This window comes from Amphimedon queenslandica, unplaced genomic scaffold (genome assembly GCF_000090795.2).
Source record: "Amphimedon queenslandica unplaced genomic scaffold, v1.1 AMPQUscaffold_13484, whole genome shotgun sequence".
NCBI lineage: Eukaryota > Metazoa > Porifera > Demospongiae > Haplosclerida > Niphatidae > Amphimedon > Amphimedon queenslandica.
Genome location: NW_003546280.1, coordinates 363,563 through 383,263, shown reverse-complemented (window position 1 = coordinate 383,263; position 19,701 = coordinate 363,563). Strand labels below are relative to the sequence as shown.

The following is a 19,701-nucleotide window of genomic DNA, read 5'->3' as shown; positions in this document are numbered from 1 at the left end:
CAATAAAAATTATAATTAAACCACAACATTCGGTTTCATAATTAATTTTTAACAAAAAATTTATAATTAAACCACAACATCCGGTTTCATAATTGATTTTTAACCAAAAAATTATAATTGATTTTTTTAACAATAAAAATTATAATTAAACCACAACATCCGGTTTCATAATTGATTTTTAACAAAAAATTTATAATTAAACCACAACATCCGGTTTCATAATTGATTTTTAACCAAAAATTATAATTGATTTTTTTAACAATAAAATTATAATTAAACCACAACATCCGGTTTCATAATTGATTTTTAACCAAAAAATTATAATTAAACAACAACATCCGGTTTCATAATTGATTTTTAACAAAAAATTTATTTACAATAGATTTTTTAACAAAAAAATAATTAAGGCACAACATCCGGTTTTATAATTGATTTTTGTTTTGACACGCCCACATAAAAATGGCGTCTGAGTTGACTGTACAAGATTTGGATGTCGAAGAGCTGAATGTGACTTCTGCCGTTCTGATGGCTGGAGCACAGCACTACGGGGTGCAATGTAAAGAAAAGAACGATAATTTCATGAGATGCAGGACGGAATTGAAGGACCCAAGGAAATGTCTCACAGAAGGGAAAGAGGTGTGGTCACTTTTGTTGCATAATTATCTAGATAATAGAGTAAATCAAATATTTATAATTTAATTGAAGTGCACCAATCCTTTTGTACTCTGCCTAAACCCCAATATTTGAAGCGTATAATTTGAGCTAATTCCGATTGTATTTTACTAAGCTATGACATGTCACATGTGATTTTAAATCTTCACTCAAACTTTTAGGTTACTAAGTGTGCCTTTGAGTTCTTTCGTAAAGTCAAAGGAGCGTGCAACGAGGCATTTACTGAGCACTGGACTTGTCTAGATTTTAATAATCAGGACTATAGTCTTTGTAGGAAGACCCAGGCAACATTTGATGGCTGCATGAGCGAAAAACTTAACATGAAGAAACCTGATGTTAAAAAATAGACTCTATCATATGCACTTCAATTTGTTACAGCTTGACTGTTGTTTTTGGCACATGTTATTATACACATACATAGGGCGTATTATTAGTGTATTTATTTAATATCATTAGTTAATTCCTGTATACTTTTGATTGATACATATGTGTTGGCATTGCTAATCTTTGCTTGAAGTTACTAGCATAACTTGAGACTTATAATGTGGAGGACAATTATGATCTTGCTCTCTATGACATGCTTCCTTCTCCAATTATCACAAATAAGAGCTTATCCTGGCAGCAATGGTGATGCTACTACTGGAGAGGAGAGGACCAAAATCATGGTAGATCAAAGAATTCAAACAGCAAAAATGCCAGATGAAACTAAAGTAGATCTAATGGATGACCCAAAATCATGCGAGGAGGTGAAGATGAGGGATACCTCAAGCCCTTCTGGTTATTACCAATTCAGTAATAATGGCAGGAGGTTCAGTGTTTACTGTCACATGGGTCAAGTGTGCAATATGCCTGGCCCTTGGACTAGGCTAGCTTACCTGAACATGACAGATCCAGCTCAGTCATCGTGTCCCCAGGCATTGAAACTTTATCAAGAAGGACCAGTGAGAGCTTGTGGCAGGAAGAAAGGATCTGGTTGTGATGCTATTATCTTCCCTTCTCATAAACTGCAATACTCTAAAGTTTGTGGCCGTGTTTTAGGATACCAATATGGATCAACTGATGCCTTTTATAAAAGACCAGACTCTGCATTGAATGAAATTGATGCTGCTTATGTTGATGGTATCAGTATTACTCACGGTTACCCTCCTCGTAAGCACATCTGGACATTTGCAGCTGGACTATCAGACAAGCATAACCTTAGAAAAGGGAACTCTGCTTGCCCATGTGCTTCAGAGAGCGATCAAAAGGCTCCAAGTTTTGTTCATAATGATTATTATTGTGAGTCTGGTAATTCTGAGTCTCGCATATTATCAAAATTATTTGTCAATGACATGCTTTGGGATGGTAAAGGTTGCAGCTATCATGAGCAGGATTGCTGTGACAAAGGAGGATGGTTTTTTAAAGACCTTGACAAAGAAATCAGTGACCATATTGAGCTTAGAGTATGCAGTGATCAAGTAGCTAGTAATGAAGATACTCCGATTAGCTTGTATCAGATTTATGTCAAATAAACGATTCGAGCTAATTTTCTTAGCAAGTACATTTGAACAATACATAATAATTAGACAGCTAATTTTTGTTCATAGGCTCTACAATTTTTCAAAATAATTTATTTTAGATTTAATAATCATCATGCATGTAGATTTATATAAATAATGTAAAGTATTGATGAGTACAAGAGCCCATTCCTCTGTAATTATTGAATCACTGTTATGATGATTTAGTTTGTAAAATCATCAAAATCATCAATAAATTAGTTGATTCTGGTTGTTATTACAATTCAGCAAATCCTAAATAAAACCAATGCCATGTACCAAATCATTTTAGAGGCAAAGTCAGGATAATCATGAAGCTGGAAAACCTTGTTACATTTGCTGTCCTATTTGCTGTATTTACAAGTGTAAGTGCTGATGATTCAAGGAGGCCACCCTCTCCTTCTTCTTGCCATGAAATAAAAAAAGCTAATCCCAGAAGAGGGTCTGGCATCTACTACATGAAAATTGAAAATGAGGTCCTCCCCGTTTACTGTCATATGGATCTATTGTGCAATTCCAATGATGGTTGGACTAGGATTGCGAGCCTTAATATGAACGACAAGAGTCAGTCTTGTCCTTCTGGTCTTACGCTCTACACATCTGGAAATATCAGAGCTTGTGGCAGGAGGAGTCGTGCACCAGATGCAAGCTGTGACTCTACCATATTCTCTTCAATGGGCATAAGATACTCGCAGGTTTGTGGTAGTGTCTATGCATATCAATATAATTCGCCTGATGCTTATGCTATTTATGCTGGAAAAACTAACATTCAATCTCGTATTGATTCTGCATACATTGATGGTGTCAGTATCACTCATGGGACACCAAGGAAGCATATTTGGTCACTGATGGCTGCACAGTCAGAAAAAGTAACAAGACATACAAAAAATTATGTTTGCCCATGCACTGCAGGTAATGCACAACCAAAACTACCAAGTTTTATAGGTAATGACTATTTCTGTGAGTCGGGAAATAGTGGCACTACCTTTGTAGGATATCATACAACTGATCCTCTGTGGGATGGCAAGAATTGTCGCAATAATGAAGTAAATTGTTGCAAAGCACATGGGCTACCTTGGTTTCATAAGAATCTTGGCTATACCACTAATGATGATATTGAGCTTAGAATATGTGGAGATCAGTCTCAAACTGATGAGGATGCTCGTGTGTTCTTTATTGATATGTTTGTCAAGTAAAGATTAACATACAAAATTTTGAAGATTTTGTCGTAGAGGAAGAAAATATGTAGATAAATTAAGACATTAATTATAATTATAATACTTATATGATTATTGTAGTCAATTTTGAACAATCAATAATTATTGATAATAGTAGCGGTTACCTTTTTATGTTGTGTCAACAGTGTCAAGGCTTATATAAGGCCATTCTTTGCTGCTACTGTAGGTTGACATGAAGTATATAGATAGATCTATTAATGAATAAATTTGGATTAGTTCAATACAACATTGCTTATACACACATAAGCTAATTTAAAGATTATTTGTTATTTTTGTGTGTTGAAATCATCAAGATTAATTAGACCTCATCATTTGATTGTTATTACAAGCTCTAATTAAAATTTATTTTCAGTTCATAAAATTAGCCGGCCACCACATCCAGTGTAGGCAAGCAGCAGTAAAGTATGATGCTCTCATTGAAAAAATATATCGTTGCCTTTGTTGCCTTGTTGTCAGTTTATGCAAGAGTAAGAGCCACTGCTAATGATGAAAGCTTTACCAGTGTAAACTATCAAGAAGAAGTATCATTGGATCATATTGGCTCACATGGTCATATGCAGCATGAACCACCACTCTCCTGTCGCCAGATGAAAAAAAATGATCCCACTACAAGATCAGGTACTCATTATGTAATGTTCAGAGGTGAATATATCCCTGTACATTGTAATATGGATGTCCTCTGTGACTCTGATGATGGATGGACTAGAATTGTATACATCAATGCACAGCAATCCTGTCCTTCTGGTTTTACACTCTACACATCAGGAAATACTAAGGCTTGCGGTAGAAGAAGCGGTGCTCGAGATGGAAGCTGTGACTCTACCACATTCTCTTCAATGGGCATAAAGTACTCACAAGTTTGTGGTTTTGTCTATGCATATCAATATAATTCGCCTGATGCTTATGCTATTCATGCTGGAAAAACTAACATTCAAACTCGTATTGATTCTGCATACATTGATGGTGTCAGTATCACTCATGGGACACCAAGGAAGCATATTTGGTCACTGATGGCTGCACAGTCAGAAAAAGTAACAAGACATACAAAAAATTATGTTTGCCCATGCACTGCAGGTAATGCACAACCAAAACTACCAAGTTTTATAGGTAATGACTATTTCTGTGAGTCGGGAAATAGTGGTACTACCTTTGTAGGATATCATACAACTGATCCTCTGTGGGATGGCAAGAATTGTCGCAATAATGAAGTAAATTGTTGCAAAGCAGGGATGCCGTGGTTTTATAAGAATCTTGGTTATACCACTAATGATGATATTGAGCTTAGAATATGTGGAGATCAGTCTCAAACTGATGAGGATGCTCGTGTGTTTTCGGGTGAAATATACGTCAAGTAAAAATCCACAAGATTTTGAAGGTTTCATTAAAAAGAACATTAGTGACTAGATCTAGTGTATATACTGTATATAATTTTCTACATTCATTTTCAACATTACTTGAAGTAGACAGCATAGATTATTTCAATAATGCATTGCTCAATTTGGAGCAATTTAAGCATGTATATGTAAATATCACAGCATACAAGAGCCAATTAAAAGATTATTTGTTACTCTTGTACATAATTATGAGCTTGCAATCATCGAAATTAATTGGATTCTACATCATTTGATTGTTATTACAAGCTGGCTTAAGTCTACAATTAAAACTTAGTTTTCAGTTCATAAAATTAGATATCACACTAGTATATTTTAGCAAACACTCCAGTGCAGACTGCAGTGCAGGCAGTAAAGTATGATGCTCTTGATGCAAAAATATATCATTGCCTTTGTTGCCTTGATGTCAGTTTATGCAAGAGTAAGAGCCACTGCTAATAATGAAAGCTCTACCAGTGTAAACTATCAAGAAGTAAAACACTCATCAATGGGCATTGGCTCACATGGTCATATGAAGGATCAATCAACCGTCTCCTGTCGCCACATGAAAAAAATTGATCCATATAAAGGAACAGGTCCTTACCACATACCCGTCAATGGTCAATATATCCCTGTACATTGCAATATGGATGTCCTCTGTGACTCTGATGATGGATGGACTAGAATTGCATATCTTAATATGAATGACAAGACTCACACTTGTCCTCCTGGTTTTTATCAATTCACAGCTGGAAGCAAGAGAGCGTGTGGCAGAAGAAGAAATGCTGTAGGTGGAATATGCGAGTCTGCGTACTTCTCTTCATTGGGCATAAAGTACTCACAGGTCTGTGGCCGTATTTATGGATACCAATATAAATCACCTGATGGTGTGCACAATGGCAACAGTTACACTCAAAATCGAATTGATACTGCATATGTTGATGGTGTAAGCGTTACTCGTGGATACCCCCGTACACACATTTGGACTTTTGTTGCTGGATATTCAGAAAATAAAGGAAAACCTGTAAGCAATTGTCCATGCACAACAAGCAGCCAACAAAAAATACAACCTTTTGTCGGAGAGAGTCATTACTTTTGTGAATCCGGTAATACTGGAACTGGGGCTCCAAGTGGTATGATCACAAACGATCCGCTCTGGGATAATGGCAAGTGTCGTACTCATGAGGGAAAATGCTGCAATGTAAATGGTATCCCGTGGTTCTATAGGGATCTAGGTGATGAAACTGATGATGACATTGAAGTGAGGTCATGTGCTGATCAGGCCCAGTCTGATGAAGATGCTCCTATTTATTTTGTAGAGATTTACGTGAAATAGGTCAAGTAGCAAGTGAAGATTTGAACTTAATTTGCTGTAGATATAATCATATTATTATTATTCTTTTAGGCTGTTTTACTTCACAGTTACTTCTTGTAAAAATATTTGTTAAAAACTTTAGAATGACTGACACGTGGCCCAAAATACTTTCAACTTGCAATAAAATGAAAAGATCTTTAGAGCGAAAGAATATAATTATAATAGACTATTATAATAATTGTTATATACAATTAATCATTCAAAATTCAAGCTATAAAAGTGTGTGCATGCAAATTTCAAATGCAGCTAGCTATTACTGAGGCCTATTATATAGATGGTAGATCCAACGAGTGTACTTTAACAGTACCATCAGCTCCACAAGAATAAAGGCAACCACTGGAATCAACCATCATGTCCATAACGCCTTCATCAGCTCTGAACAACCTTGCTCTAGTATGCTTCCCTTGTATAGAAGTGAGCTCAGCCACAGTTGATAGATCCCAGACTTTAATTTCACCATCAGCTGAGCCAGTTATAAAATATCCATCGCTATCATTGATGACAATACAAGACACTGCCGCCGAGTGGACTACTGGTTTAGACACAACTGCCTTCGATCTGACATCATATATACCTAAAAACCTCCAAGTTAAGAGTGCTAACAAAAAATGCTGCATTATTCATTATTATTGTTAATTTTGGCAGCACTGTATTTCTATATATATTCATTTGGAAATTTTAATTTAATACACATGGGCACTACTAATAATTGGCAGCAATTTTGACTGTAATTGCCAAAATTAACCCAGGCTACATGTATATACGTATGACATACACGTATACAAGCACATGTAGTAGGATACAAATCTCTCCACGCTTTCCTCCAGATATCAACGTTTGTTTTTTCCTTGAGAAAACAATAGCTGAAGCCCCTCCCTCATGACAGACCCACTCTATAAATAAAATATTAACAAGTTTGCAATTGAAAAATATTTTTATACCATGAACTATGTTACTTCTTGAAGGCATCATAGTGTCCCAAATGCACATGTTTCTGAAAGGCATCACTGATTATTATTCATTAATGTACAATACTGTGTACTTGTGATTAGGTGATTCCCCACACGTTGCTATCAGACTAGAAGAACCAAGGAAAGCAAAATCAGCAATAGTTTGATGAGTATTAGCTGGGTGAAGGGTCTGAGAGAGAAAGAAAAATGAAAAAGAGTATACGTGTAAGTTTAAAAAGCTACTCTTCTGCATATTCATGAGTCTCACCTGGTAAGGATGCTTGTTATTTCCTTGAATACCTTGCCATAGTGATAGCTTACCATTAGCATCAGTTATACCATACTGGAGGAGAGAGGGAGAAAGAGAGACAAAGATATCAGACAATGTTACAAGCATCATGCTAGTATTACTTTGTTTCCTTGTCGAGTGAACCTAATTTGTGTTATACCTGGACCAGATCCGGCTGCCCTAAGGACTGATACTGGCTTTGGAGTACCAAACTCAAACATTTTAACAGCTCCGTCGGCACCACCAGTCAAATCTAAGGAGAGTAAGGGTGAGAGAGAAAGAGGGAGAAAGATGTGCTTGCAAAAGGAGTTGTTGCTGACTCACAATAAGCTAATGTAGGATGAGCTGACATCTTTTTTACTAAAGGAACACTCCTCCTTAACAACTAGAGAAAGGGAGAAGAAAAGGAGAAAGAGAGAAAGTAGGTTCATTTCTAAATCCTGTACACTATAGTGCTTTTAAAATAGTAATTAAGTGTAGCATTTCCCAAAGGATTTTGGCATGGTGCTCATGCAGCTTCTTGTCAGTGGATTGTAAGACCCTGCCTGTACTATAGTACAGGGTATTTCAACAAAAATCACTAGAAGAGAATTCTCCATTTTTATAAGTTTTTCTAATACATATACATGTTCTTATGTTGTATAGCAAGTTTGAGCTGATTCCGATCAAGATTGAATTTTTTACAGATTTTTTAAGTTGCTCAAAAATTGGGCTAAAGTCCCTGTACTATAGTACAGGGTCATCAGCCAAATTTTGCCAAAAATGACTAGGAGAGAATTCTCCATTTTTATAAGTTTTTCTAATACATATACATGTTCTTATGTTGTATAGCAAGTTTGAGCTGATTCCAATCAAAATTGGATTTTTTACAATTTTTAAAAGTTACTCAAAAATTGGGCCAAAGAACCAAGAGGTTTTTTGCTTGTCACAGATTTCGTGACAATGAAACAAATGGGTTCAATTAAGTGTGTGGGTGGGCATACAATGCTAGAGGTGCATCCAGACTGTGAGTAGGTCACGTGACCAGGAGTGTAGTTACCAACACGACGCATGAAACTTGAAGGACCAGATGGTATCATAATGAAATCCTCAGATTTTTCAGGTCTAAAAAATTATTATTATCATCATTATTATTATATCATTATTATTATATTTATTATAATTATTATTAATATTTTTAACCTCTTTCTACTTTGAGGACTATCAGTGTTATTATCATCAACGTCCATCATGATATCCAGAGACTCAATATCAGGAACCTCAACTTCAAGCACTTCCTTAGATGTAGCTAGCGCAAACACACTAGCATTTGACTAACGGAGAAAGAGGGAGAGAGAAGAGTAAAAATTTTAAAATACAAGGAGAAAATTAAGGAGAAATGCAAGTACATGTAGATTGTAGGAACTTGAAGTTAGACTTACAGAGCTGATGCACAGACATGACACTGGGCTGTCTGGTTGGCGGTAAAGTATTCTTTGAACAGGTGGCTCATCAGGAGTGGCTGAACCAATGCGCTAACAGAGGGAGAGGGAAAGGAAAGGGAAAAATAAGCGGGGCAATATCACACAAATAATTCTGATTAGAAATTTGCTACACTTGCACTTTGTATTTATATTGTATGCGTACACGTACCTTTTTATAAAATATGTATCTGATAAAAGTATCTCGTATAGGTTCCTGATGTACCAAATAACACCACAGCCTTCTAGCCAGTTTAGAGTTCCTGTCATCTTTCCTGTATTAGAAGCAACAAATAAAAAGTGACCAATCTTTTAAAATGTGACGTTTTTACCTAAAAGGTGAGTGTTCTGGCTCCAGTATCAACTTGTGTCTTGTGAGAGCTGGTCCATATCTCGTTTCTTGGTTGTTTTCAGTCGGTAGGAAGAGGTTGAGAGATGGAGTGGAGTGAGTGTCCAGCTTCCTGATGAAGAATGACTCCCAGTCATCAAGTAAACTCAATAGTCTGTACAGCACTGGTGAGGCCGTTATGAACTCTATAAAGAATAGCAACAATTATTTTTGAACTACATGTATGATCAACTTTTAAAAACCAGCAAATCTTTTTAAAACTATGGACTATTATAGTCCATGGTTTTTTCCAAAAATGGGCTCTGAAAATAATTCCCAATTTTTATTACATTTTCTGATACAAACTTTACTATTTATTTACTTGTCACTATTAGTATTTCTTACCTAATATTTCCATCCCTGTCAATGTTATAGTGTTACGTAGAACACGCTGTAGCATTTGGACTATACCCAGGTTCATAACGCACCAGCTGTAGCAATTAGGATCAATCGGATTACAAGCATCCTGTTCCTCTGCTCCATCACCTTCTGATGACAGACCTCCATCATATACATCATCATCTCCCTCCTCATCACTTGAGTCTTCATGCTCAGCCACTGGCTCCTTCTCAAAGTGAAAAGCAGACGATGTAGGCACATCAGGCTGTGGAGTTTAAAATAGTTTTAGCATTTAATTTTAAAGAACTATTAATTTTTCTAATTAGCTTTTTAAATGATTCATGACAGATTCACATGTACATGTAGGCATAGAATTAGTATAAAAGTACTATTACATGTACATGCATATAATGTGTGAAGGTTGTTCATTACAGCTTAAAATACAACAACAACAACAATAATAATACTATTTATAATCAAAACAAACCTTTGTAAGACAATGGAAGAGTAAGGATTTCTTAGGCGCTACAAAAAGACCAATAGCTTCATGGCCCCCTCCTCTGCCTGCCTGTCTCAGTAAATTCTTCATTGATGCCACTTTACGCACAAAAGAAGCAGTCTTCTTCTGATCGGGTATTTTCGTCAAGACCCCTCCCCCAAATAACTCCGCCCATTTGGCCTGTGTGGGGACGTTAGCCGCAAGGACTAATATATCATATATCGAATGATTGGACCATGCAACGGAGAGCAGACCTGTATAAACTACAGTAAGTGCTTCCATTAGCACCAAACACAATGGAGATGCTTCTTTGCCATCATCTGAGAGTAGAGAGGACGGCCATTCATCTAGTCCGGGCCACCTTGATGGTTTAGTATTTGGCTTGTCTAGATTTAAGAAGACGTCTAGGAGGATCCCTCCGCTGTTTAGACGCTTGCGAGTCTTTGGAGTCCCCGGGCTATGAAGAGACTCGGATTGTTTGTCCTGTTGGAGCCTCATTGGGTTTAAGCAGAGATAGAGACAGTGGGAGAGAGAGCAACACAATTCAAATATATGATCGAGGTTAGGGAGAGGGTTAGAGGATATGGGAGGGGTTGAGTGTAGCGATAGACTACCAAACACGCTAGCAGAGAGGAGCCGTATATGAAGGGCTAGATTAAGAGGATGCTTTGAAGGTAGAGAGCAAGAGGTCAGTAGAGGTAACTGAGCTGGGTTGATAGCACAACTTGGAATCTGACCCAACTCAAGGTCTGTGTCTTCAAGTTCGTGTGATAGGCCAGTACTCCATGGTAGGAGCGTATTCATGAGGTGCATTAGCTCAGTTTGGACCGAGAGGAGGTGTGGTAGAGTGCTGGAGTGCAACGATACATAATTCATTAGCGTTGTTAGTAAATCATAGCCAGCGTGAGCGGCTGATTTAGAATCAGCAACGCTACTGCTACCAGCTCCTATCTCTAGTCCACACACTTCACTCACTATCATGCTCTCGCTCCTCAACCAGTTAACCAGTCGTCCCTGTAGCGTCGACAGGACCCTCTCCAGTGGCTCCTCTTCAAACCATTCAACCATACTCTGTCCACGTCTTGAAGCCTGGCAGCCTAGCGGTAACAAAGGCAGTGCTTCTTTCCCTCTCGTCTTCCAGAGGTGGTTACAGCAGGCTGGTATGTGTATTGTCTTAAGTTCCTCTGTTAGTATACTCAGTAGTGCGTTATACTGGAGCTGTTCGGCTAAACTCAATATAAACAAGCCTTGACATGATATCACATTACTAGCTCCTCCCCCTGCCACACCTTCCTCTTCCTCTTCCTCCTCCTCCTCCTCTTTTATTTCTTCTGCTTTAAACTCTTTAGTGAGTTCAATGTCATCAAGTAGAGAAAACCTGTGTTGTGACATGGCCGGTTTCGACCAATCAAATTCTTCCTCTTCCTCGGCTTGGGCGGAGACCGGTTTTGACCAATCAAAATCATCGTCTGCCGGAGCAGTCTGACTCGCAACCGGACGCGACCAATCAAAATCGTCGTCTTCCTCTGCCTTCTTTTGAAGAGAAACAGGCTGAGACCAATCAACTTCGTCATCACCGGCTCCACCCCCTTCCCCTCCTAATAAACCAGAGGCTATAGACACATTATGACCAATGGTTGTGCTACTAAAAACAGATTCATCAAGAACAGCACTAGTGCCGCCAGTGGGGGTTAGACTACCTGTGTCACTCTTAGCAAAGCGTGCTTTATTATCATGGAGTCCTAAATCAGACCCTTTCGGTAATTTATTAAGAACTATAAGAGATAGTAATGGTGATCCATTACTTAAATGATGATAAGCAGTACTGAAGACAAGGTTTCTCTCAGCAGCTGTTAGGGGATCATCTCCGACTCCGGTTAGTGAGGGTTTTTTACGGAGTGAAGATTTTGAGGTTGTTTGAGTCCCAGAGGTGTTAGATAGAGGGTATCTTGATCGTAGGAGCAGAGGATGAGAGCGAAGATAAAAATAGAAATTGAAAATGGCTGGTTCTAGTCTTGTCTGAGAGGAGGTGTTGGTAAGTAGTGTCTCAAGTGATGAGGAGAAATCCTGCAACAGCCAGTAGGCAATGCTCCTTAGGAATGGATCCGGTGACATTTCTACTGATGTATTTGTATCTATAAAAGAACAAAAACACTAAAATAGTGGTATTTGGAGTAACTTTAAAATTTCATAAAAATCCAATTGTCATTGGAATCAGCCCAACAAAATAAGAACATGTACAGTACATGCATCAGAAAAAATTATAAAAATTGAGAATTCTCTCCAAAAAAACCCTGCCCATCCACATAACTAATCAACACCCACACAATTAATTAAAAGTACCTGGAGTGGTTTCCCCCAGTATGTGTTCCTTGAGTAGTCTATGGTAACAGGATCCGTTCTCTCCTTCGTACAATCTTGCTATCATTATTGCCAGTTTAATATCATGTAGTCTGTTAACACACACATCAATGGCGTCCCATAGTTTACCGGCTAGTAGGAAGAAGGCAGCTGCATGGTCAAACCGTTGCTTAGAGAGGAGGGCAAACGCATTCTTAAGTGCAGCTCTTCTCCAGCGATCCTGAGTGAAATCATTTGAGAAGAAGGACCTCATTCGTTCATCACTCACAGTTCTACAGGAGAGGAGGAATAAAATTTAGTTTACCTATCATCAATCTAGTACATCTACCTGTATAATCCTTTGATGAGTGATTGCTTCTTCATTGCTAGATACAACAGGCTGGCATCCAGTGGATCTTGTCTAGACATGAACTGAGCCTTAGCCAACTACATGTACATGTACATGTAAATGCAAAATGTAAATATAAAATGTAAATATCATTACACGTGACTACATGTACATGTATATTACATGTGTATGACAATGGGTCTACATGTACATGTACATGTACATGTACATGTACATGTACATGTCTGTTCTTACCGATACTTGTACATGTACGTGTACATTGTAAGTATAACATTACCTTTTCAGCGAGTTTCCTAAGAGTGTCATTACTGCGCACCCAGACACTAACACCAGCACTCATCAGTTCAGGCCAGTTCAATCTATTCTCTCTCACGCAGGGTACATTAGACAATAGCTCTAGCTCAGCGTCTGAATGAAACGCCCATATAAGGTCACAGGTCGATAACTCAAGCGGCGCCAGGCCTTTGGGTAAAGTATGTGAGAGAGTGAGGTAATTCTGTAAAGCTAGCAGGTATCTCATTCCGCAATCGTCCATACTATCCCCTCCAATCCCTCCACTGACTCCTCCTACAGATGCGTAACCGGCTCCAGCTGTAGTACCTAAATCAGCACCGCCAATAAGATCTTCAGACCCAGCACTAAGACACCCTCCTTTAGTAGTAGCAACAGTATCAGCAATTGCAATCAGCCTAACTTGATCCAAATCACTGATATCGGGTAGGGACGTGTATTGTAGTATGGAGGCTAGTTTATCCGCTAGTTCTTGTGTGAACTCTGTGCTAGCGATATCAATCTTATCATATTCCATGTGAGCGCTAGCGGAATCACTCAACGTGAATTCCGAATCATAATCAAGCGCTATATCATGAGAGAAGAGAGCATCATAATCATCGTCCTCGTTAATACCGTTGTCTCCGCCCACCTCATCGTCGTCGTCAGCCACGCCCACTTTAGACTCGCTCATTAAATCCGTAGAAGCAAATATCTTCAACTGGGACAGGGACAGTGGGGCAATGGTTTCTGCGGCAACCATCACACGTGCCTTTCGACTCCGCCTCATTTTACCATCAACGACAGACAACAGCCTACCTCTTGAGTCAGTGTTCTCCCTTTCCTCCTCCTCCTCTTCCTCAAAATAGCCCGTTCTCTCTTTCTTCTCTATCCTTTGGTAAAGGAGGAGGTGCTTCACTAGATTAATAAGTATCAGTTTGACTGCGTCTAGTTTACCCGAGGTCATTAAATCACTCAGTATCTGTGGATGATACTGTGGCAATGGACTATTCTCTGAATGAGCATAATCCAATAGACTAACTTCACCGTCAGAGACACCTGGTTCCAAAGTACCTTCACGAAGTACTCTCATTCCGGTTGTACTCAAGCCACGCCCGTCTGATGAGGCCACACCCACATTATCGGACTTAATCCAACAAGTATATATTTCAATACCGGATCCGATACCAATTAGGATGCTATTGCTACCGGTGTAGGCCATCCACTGGGGCAGGAGAGAAGAAGAGAGAGAAAATTGCAAGAGGGAGATCCACGAGGAACAAGTCTTCTCGTGGATAGTTATCTCAGTCTCTTTACCACTGGATAGGAATGGAATCAGTGAGGGCTTTAATTCCTGATGAGGCTTAGTTAGCGACATGCCAAATATGGTAATGATAGAGCTAAAACAAGTCGCTAGCAGATAGGAACCATTTTCCATCGGGAGCCAATCAAGGTTGACCACTTCTGGGCGTGTCCTCACTCTACTCCCTGGAGAAAAAGTAGGCGGGGCCGAGAAGATACCGTGAAGGGGGAGCTGTGACTCACAGTTCCACTGTAGCCCCCCACTGGACTCACACTCCCATATTGACACTAATACGTGTTGAGTGAGAGGATTGTAAGTCTCACTGGTTAGGGAGAGAGGCTGTTCAGCCAGGTAATGAGCCATTGCAAACCGACCTGGATAAGCACAGGAGAGGGAAAGAGGAAGTGGACTGGAGAGGGAGAAGTCTTCAAATGTTGAATGGGTAGAGCAGCATAGCTTCCCGGGGGAGTCGGCTCCAAAGACATCATACAGCTGGACAGTGAAAGACTGCTCATCAGGTCTGTCACTAGTATCATTCAGTGATACTTTAAACTGCCAGCAATTGAGATCACTGCTAGAGGAGACGGTGAGAAACAGAAAAGGAGAAGAGAGAGAAGGCAATTGGAGCTGCAGTGAACTAGCAACATCAGAAGCAGCCCTGGACCTGATGATATGAGACACTCCGTCTCCTCCTCCTAAGGGAAAAGGAACTCCTGACAACACTTTGGTAACTTGTGCTTGACAGAGTGTGCTAGACCGAGGGAGTGTCTGGTACCACGGATCATAGGAACTACTGGAAGGTTTTTGAGTGCTAGAGAACTTCCTTTCTTTGAGGACGATCCTCCAAACATGAATAAGGCTAGTAATCAGCTCGGGGGAGGAGGGTCCCTTCTGATTCTCAATCAGAACAACTAACACTTCGTTTGAGAAATCATGAGATTTGATTTCACTTGATTCGGGATCGTGTTCGGTCGCATTATCCTGTGCTTTAGCATCAATGATTGCTGATTTGGTACGGAAAGCGTGTAAAGAGACGATCTCTTGATATCGATCAAGATCAGGATCAATGAGACTGATGAAAGACATTCCCTCGTTACCGGAATGAGACGTTAAAGAAATCATCTTATTAGAAGAATCATAGAGAGGGAAGGAGGTGTGGTAAAGGGTGTGGCTACTATTAGCTAATATTATGGGATATAGGGACGTCTGAAATAGGCAGAGCTCGTTCCCAACATTCGTAACAAAGAGACCAAAAGAAGGACAACGAGAGAGAGCCCCCACGCTGCTACTGGGAAGAGAAATGGGAGGTACCCACGAAACTAGCGTGAACGAGTTAGGATCAGTCGACAGGACCTTAGAGAGCTCATTAATCTGTGCCTTGTGATCAAGAGGACCGGCTGGATTAGTATTCCATATTATTAGCTCGTTAGTCTCTTCTTCTCCTCTCTCTGAGGTATTCTGACTAGCAGCGACTGTTAGTAGGACTGGTAGCCACGGATGACGGTAGACAGCACTGACATTTTGAGAGTGGCCCCCAGTCTGCCCACAGTGAATAAGACCTGATATTGAGGTACAGTAGTTAGCCTGCACTGTCAGCTCCACTGACCAGGCATTGACATTACCGTTGCGATGAGTAGAGAGGAGAATAAGAGAGGATTCCGGTCGAAATGTTTTAGCACTCTCCGGGATATCGACGACCTTTTGACCCGAGGGTAATCGGATCTGTGGTACGGGTAGACTGAGTTCTGACGCATTGGTAGTAGAGAATTGGTCGGGGGATATGGTGCCTGTGGTGGGAGAGAGAGGGGCGGAGAGGAGACCGATCGGCTCCGGCTCTTTAAGGAGATATTGCTGGAGCTCTTGGTGCAATGTCTGAGCCAAGTGAGGAGGGAAGACATGAGGGAGACAGGAGCTGAAACTAATGTGAACTAATCTATAGGAGGAGAGAGAGAAAGGGAGAGAGAATATTAAAAATTAAAAATAATAAAACTCTAAACATACATGTACATGTAATATATTCAACAATAATAATAACATGCAATACAATAATAAGGTTATTGTTAATACCTTGTAGAGAAGCGAGGTGAGTCCAGTCCTTCTACAGTCCATACCATTAGTGACCCATTGTTTGGATGTATGCACACCAACAGATCAGGCGAGTTCACCCACTCATCCATTAACTGGTTCTCATGCTTCTTGCTCAACTCAGGAACATCCTCAAGCAAGACGGGGGTACGACCCCCTCCTCCTCCCCCCGGGACCCCTAAATACTCCCCGAGAGTAAAACTCTGATATTTAGAAGCCGCTTGATCATCATCAGTCTCAGTATCAGTGGTCTTCTCTTCGACACAGACCCAACTAGCAAGCATCTCCTCGTTAGGACTAGAGGCTAAGCTAGTCATTGACTGATTTCTACTGACCATCTGTGCCGACTGCTGTATGTGATGGGCCTTGCTAGAGTACGTCATCTCCTTATTGTTCAGCCAGTGGACGATGAAGTCGGCATCTTCCACTGGCATGGTGGAACGGAACGGTATATCGGCTACCGGGTCAATGGAGGCAGCCAGGAAGAAACGGAGGAGGTTCGACTGTGGAGCCTTTTCTTTTGGTAGAGTCTGACTCCATAGACGGCAGATATTGTCCTTGCAACGAGTGAGGAGGACGTTAGATACTGAACTCCTGCAGAGAGAGAGAGAGAGAGGAGGGAGAGAGAGAGAGAGAGAGAGAGGAGGGAGAGAGAGAGAGAGAGAGAGAGAGAGAGAGAGAGAGAGAGAGGAGGGAGAGAGAGGGAGGGAGAGAAAGAGAAGTGAGTAATGGAAGGAAGAAAGATGACAAGAGTAGATTAAGAGATAAAACTGTACTGCAATAGCTTAAATAACTTGTCTATGCACAATAGATAGTAGAGTACAGTAAGTACACTATCTTGTATGTTATCAATGAGAGATAGGGAGGGAGTGGCTCACTGTTTCATGTAGATACTGGTCTTCCTCCACACAAACCCAGTGATTGCTCTTGGGTGTGCTATATACGTGAAGCTGTACTCCTTTGATGATACATGGGGATCAGTTAATGACCTCTCACGTGTATATATCAACACTTTATCTATCGAATAATAATAATAATAATAATAATCATAAGAAGAAGAAGAAGAAGAAAAAGAAAGTGACTGACTTCTTCTTGGCTGCAATTTGTACCATATCTTTACCAGTCGATCATTCTAAATAAAAATTAATAATAAAAATAATAATAAAATAATAATTCATACAAATGCCAATAATACATGGAAACAATGCACACATACTGTACATGGTATTATAATAATACAACCACACAGTACATGTGCAAACATGCTTTGTACTCACTAATGATGCGCTGGCAAATAAGCTTCCATCAGGTGAAAACTTAAGATGAATGATAGGCGAAGCTACAGTAACAGTCCATGACTCATTCCAAGTAGCACTAGCATCAATATGTCCTCTACCGTCTCCTTCATCAACTGGTGATCCTATCCCTCTTTGTTTGGTTGGGCTAGGGGTACCTTCTCCTCCTCCTCCTCTTGGTGTTGGTGGTGAGTCTTGCTTTCTTGTTGAGGTCCATAATGATATGAAATTACCGCCAACTAACAACTGACTGCCTAATATGAATAGTGATAAAAAGATAATTAACTACACAATAAAAAAATAATAACATGACAGGGCTTCCCAAAGGATTCTTGGCATGGTGCTCATGCAGCTTCTTGTCAGTGGATTGTAAGACCCTGCCTGTACTATAGTACAGGGTATTTTGCCAAAAATCACAAGGAGAGAATTCTCCATTTTTATAAGTTCTTCTAATACATATACATGTTCTTATGTTGTATAGCAAGTTTGAGCTGATTCCGGTAAAGAATGAATTTTTTACAGAATTTTTAAGTTGCTCAAAAATCGGGCTAAAGTCCCTGTACTATAGTACAGGGTCATCAGCCAAATTTTGCCAAAAATGACTAGGAGAGAATTCTCCATTTTTATAAGTTTTTCTAATATATATACATGTTCTTATGTTGTATAGCAAGTTTGAGCTGATTCCGATCAAGATTGAATTTTTTTACGATTTTTTAAAGTTGCTCCAAAATTGGACCAAAGTCCCTGTACTATAGTACAGGGTCATCAGCCAAATTTTGCCAAAAATGACTAGGAGAGAATTCTCCATTTTTATACGTTTTTCTAATACATATACATGTTCTTATGTTGTATAGCAAGTTTGAGCTGATTCCGATCAAGATTGAATTTTTTTACGATTTTTTAAAGTTGCTCCAAAATCGGACTAAAGTCCCTGTACTATAGTACAGGGTCATCAGCCAAAATTCGCCAAAAATGACTAGGAGAGAATTCTCCACTTTTATAATTCTATCTGATACATATACATGTTCTTATGTTGTGTAGCAAGTTTGAGCTTATTCTGATCAAGTTTGGATTTTTTATGAATTTTAAAAGTTGCTCCAAATGCCATGTACTGTATTATAGTGCTTGTCAGCTCACGAAGCACTTAGCATGCTTTGTGGAGAAACCCTGTAATATGACCTACCATCTTGGTTAAAACTGAGGCTCAATACTTTAGTTGAAAATGAGTGAGAGTAGGACAACTTCCATGACCAACCAAACTACAAATAAATAAACAAACATTATTAAAATAAAATGATAAATTAATGTTTTTTTTTGTATAATAATTACTTCTCCAGTAGCTATTGCTTGATCGGATTTTTCTGGCACAAAAATAAGTACATCACAATCCCAAGCAGCTGCAACCTAATAATAATAATAACAATATCAATTATTAATGTGTACATATGCTGGGTCACATAATGTGTGTATGAGGTATGGAATTATGAGAATGGAATTATGAGAATGAGTCCTCTACCATACCTGTCCATTGGATTCGGCAACATGCATGCATGTAACTGAACTGTGACTGAATCCGAAATCAGATCCAAGAATAGTCTGTACATGTTTTAGACGACCATCAAGCAAAATAAGATTAGACCCAGAAGCATAACACTGGGGGAGGAAGAGAGAAATGGGTGTGGTTAAAGCTCAGGTTATTAAAGTGGGTGTGTGAGAGGTTGCCAATCCTTACAATGAAAGGTAGTTCATTTAAATATCCGGTAGCAGCTGAGCACGGGCCCAGATTAACGGCTCCAGGCAGTATCTGACTACAATCCATTAGCAGGGACAGATATTACTCCTTCTTTAGTTTCCAGACTAGCATGATAATTTTTCTTATTTGATTTTACTATGCATCCTCTTAATTAAAAATTAGAGCTTTTA

The 19,701-nt window shown here is 39.3% G+C and overlaps 4 protein-coding genes across 8 annotated transcripts; 3 read left to right on the top strand and 1 right to left on the bottom strand.

The window, feature by feature from the left end:
* Nucleotides 1-421: 421 nt before the first annotated feature.
* LOC100632953 (NADH dehydrogenase [ubiquinone] 1 alpha subcomplex subunit 8-like) lies at nucleotides 422-1,176 on the top strand. Its single transcript, XM_003384775.3, has 2 exons — nucleotides 422-636; nucleotides 834-1,176. Exons 1-2 carry the CDS (start codon nucleotides 460-462, stop codon nucleotides 1,017-1,019), a joined length of 363 nt encoding a protein of 120 aa, XP_003384823.1. The 5' UTR covers nucleotides 422-459; the 3' UTR covers nucleotides 1,020-1,176.
* Nucleotides 588-19,640, bottom strand: LOC100637997 (dmX-like protein 2). 5 transcript variants are annotated; one of them, XM_019994016.1, is made up of 25 exons: nucleotides 19,511-19,639; nucleotides 19,300-19,431; nucleotides 19,108-19,182; nucleotides 18,958-19,037; nucleotides 17,761-18,028; nucleotides 17,570-17,615; nucleotides 17,362-17,500; nucleotides 16,466-17,077; nucleotides 13,103-16,331; nucleotides 12,805-12,902; nucleotides 12,459-12,748; nucleotides 10,104-12,250; nucleotides 9,623-9,881; nucleotides 9,222-9,423; nucleotides 9,062-9,164; nucleotides 8,851-8,943; nucleotides 8,612-8,742; nucleotides 8,413-8,533; nucleotides 7,754-7,814; nucleotides 7,552-7,682; nucleotides 7,409-7,483; nucleotides 7,233-7,330; nucleotides 7,132-7,184; nucleotides 6,994-7,083; nucleotides 6,268-6,764 (listed from the first exon to the last, which is right to left on the bottom strand). In XM_019994016.1, the coding sequence occupies exons 1-25, from the start codon at nucleotides 19,595-19,597 to the stop codon at nucleotides 6,457-6,459; spliced, it is 8,928 nt and encodes a 2,975-aa protein (XP_019849575.1). In that variant the 5' UTR covers nucleotides 19,598-19,639; the 3' UTR covers nucleotides 6,268-6,456. The 5 variants fall into 5 exon arrangements, with proteins under 5 accessions (XP_019849577.1, XP_019849578.1, XP_019849575.1 ...); XM_019994015.1 differs by having other exon boundaries at nucleotides 17,761-18,032; nucleotides 18,962-19,037; XM_019994014.1 differs by having other exon boundaries at nucleotides 17,362-17,615; nucleotides 17,761-18,032; nucleotides 18,962-19,037.
* On the top strand, nucleotides 2,483-3,523 carry LOC109580624 (uncharacterized). Its single transcript, XM_019994022.1, has 2 exons — nucleotides 2,483-3,152; nucleotides 3,201-3,523. The coding sequence occupies exons 1-2, from the start codon at nucleotides 2,519-2,521 to the stop codon at nucleotides 3,401-3,403; spliced, it is 837 nt and encodes a 278-aa protein (XP_019849581.1). The 5' UTR covers nucleotides 2,483-2,518; the 3' UTR covers nucleotides 3,404-3,523.
* On the top strand, nucleotides 3,851-4,916 carry LOC109580623 (uncharacterized). Its single transcript, XM_019994021.1, has 2 exons — nucleotides 3,851-4,552; nucleotides 4,601-4,916. Exons 1-2 carry the CDS (start codon nucleotides 3,853-3,855, stop codon nucleotides 4,798-4,800), a joined length of 900 nt encoding a protein of 299 aa, XP_019849580.1. The 5' UTR covers nucleotides 3,851-3,852; the 3' UTR covers nucleotides 4,801-4,916.
* Nucleotides 19,641-19,701: the final 61 nt, after the last annotated feature.

What these genes read in the sequence shown, in the direction of transcription:
- LOC100632953 (XM_003384775.3), top strand. Translation starts at nt 460, where the DNA reads ATGGCGTCTGAGTTGACTGTACAAGATTTGGATGTCGAAGAGCTGAAT. An exon ending in GTCTCACAGAAGGGAAAGAG is followed by an intron (nt 637 to 833) that starts GTGTGGTCACTT and finishes TCAAACTTTTAG; the next exon opens with GTTACTAAGTGTGCCTTTGA.
- LOC109580624 (XM_019994022.1), top strand. Translation starts at nt 2,519, where the DNA reads ATGAAGCTGGAAAACCTTGTTACATTTGCTGTCCTATTTGCTGTATTT. An exon ending in AAAACTACCAAGTTTTATAG is followed by an intron (nt 3,153 to 3,200) that starts GTAATGACTATT and finishes CTACCTTTGTAG; the next exon opens with GATATCATACAACTGATCCT.
- LOC109580623 (XM_019994021.1), top strand. Translation starts at nt 3,853, where the DNA reads ATGCTCTCATTGAAAAAATATATCGTTGCCTTTGTTGCCTTGTTGTCA. An exon ending in AAAACTACCAAGTTTTATAG is followed by an intron (nt 4,553 to 4,600) that starts GTAATGACTATT and finishes CTACCTTTGTAG; the next exon opens with GATATCATACAACTGATCCT.
- LOC100637997 (XM_019994014.1), bottom strand. Translation starts at nt 19,597, where the DNA reads ATGGATTGTAGTCAGATACTGCCTGGAGCCGTTAATCTGGGCCCGTGC. An exon ending in CTCATCAAAGGATTATACAG is followed by an intron (nt 12,749 to 12,804) that starts GTAGATGTACTA and finishes CCTCTCCTGTAG; the next exon opens with AACTGTGAGTGATGAACGAA. An exon ending in AGTCCTCAAAGTAGAAAGAG is followed by an intron (nt 8,534 to 8,611) that starts GTTAAAAATATT and finishes ATAATTTTTTAG; the next exon opens with ACCTGAAAAATCTGAGGATT.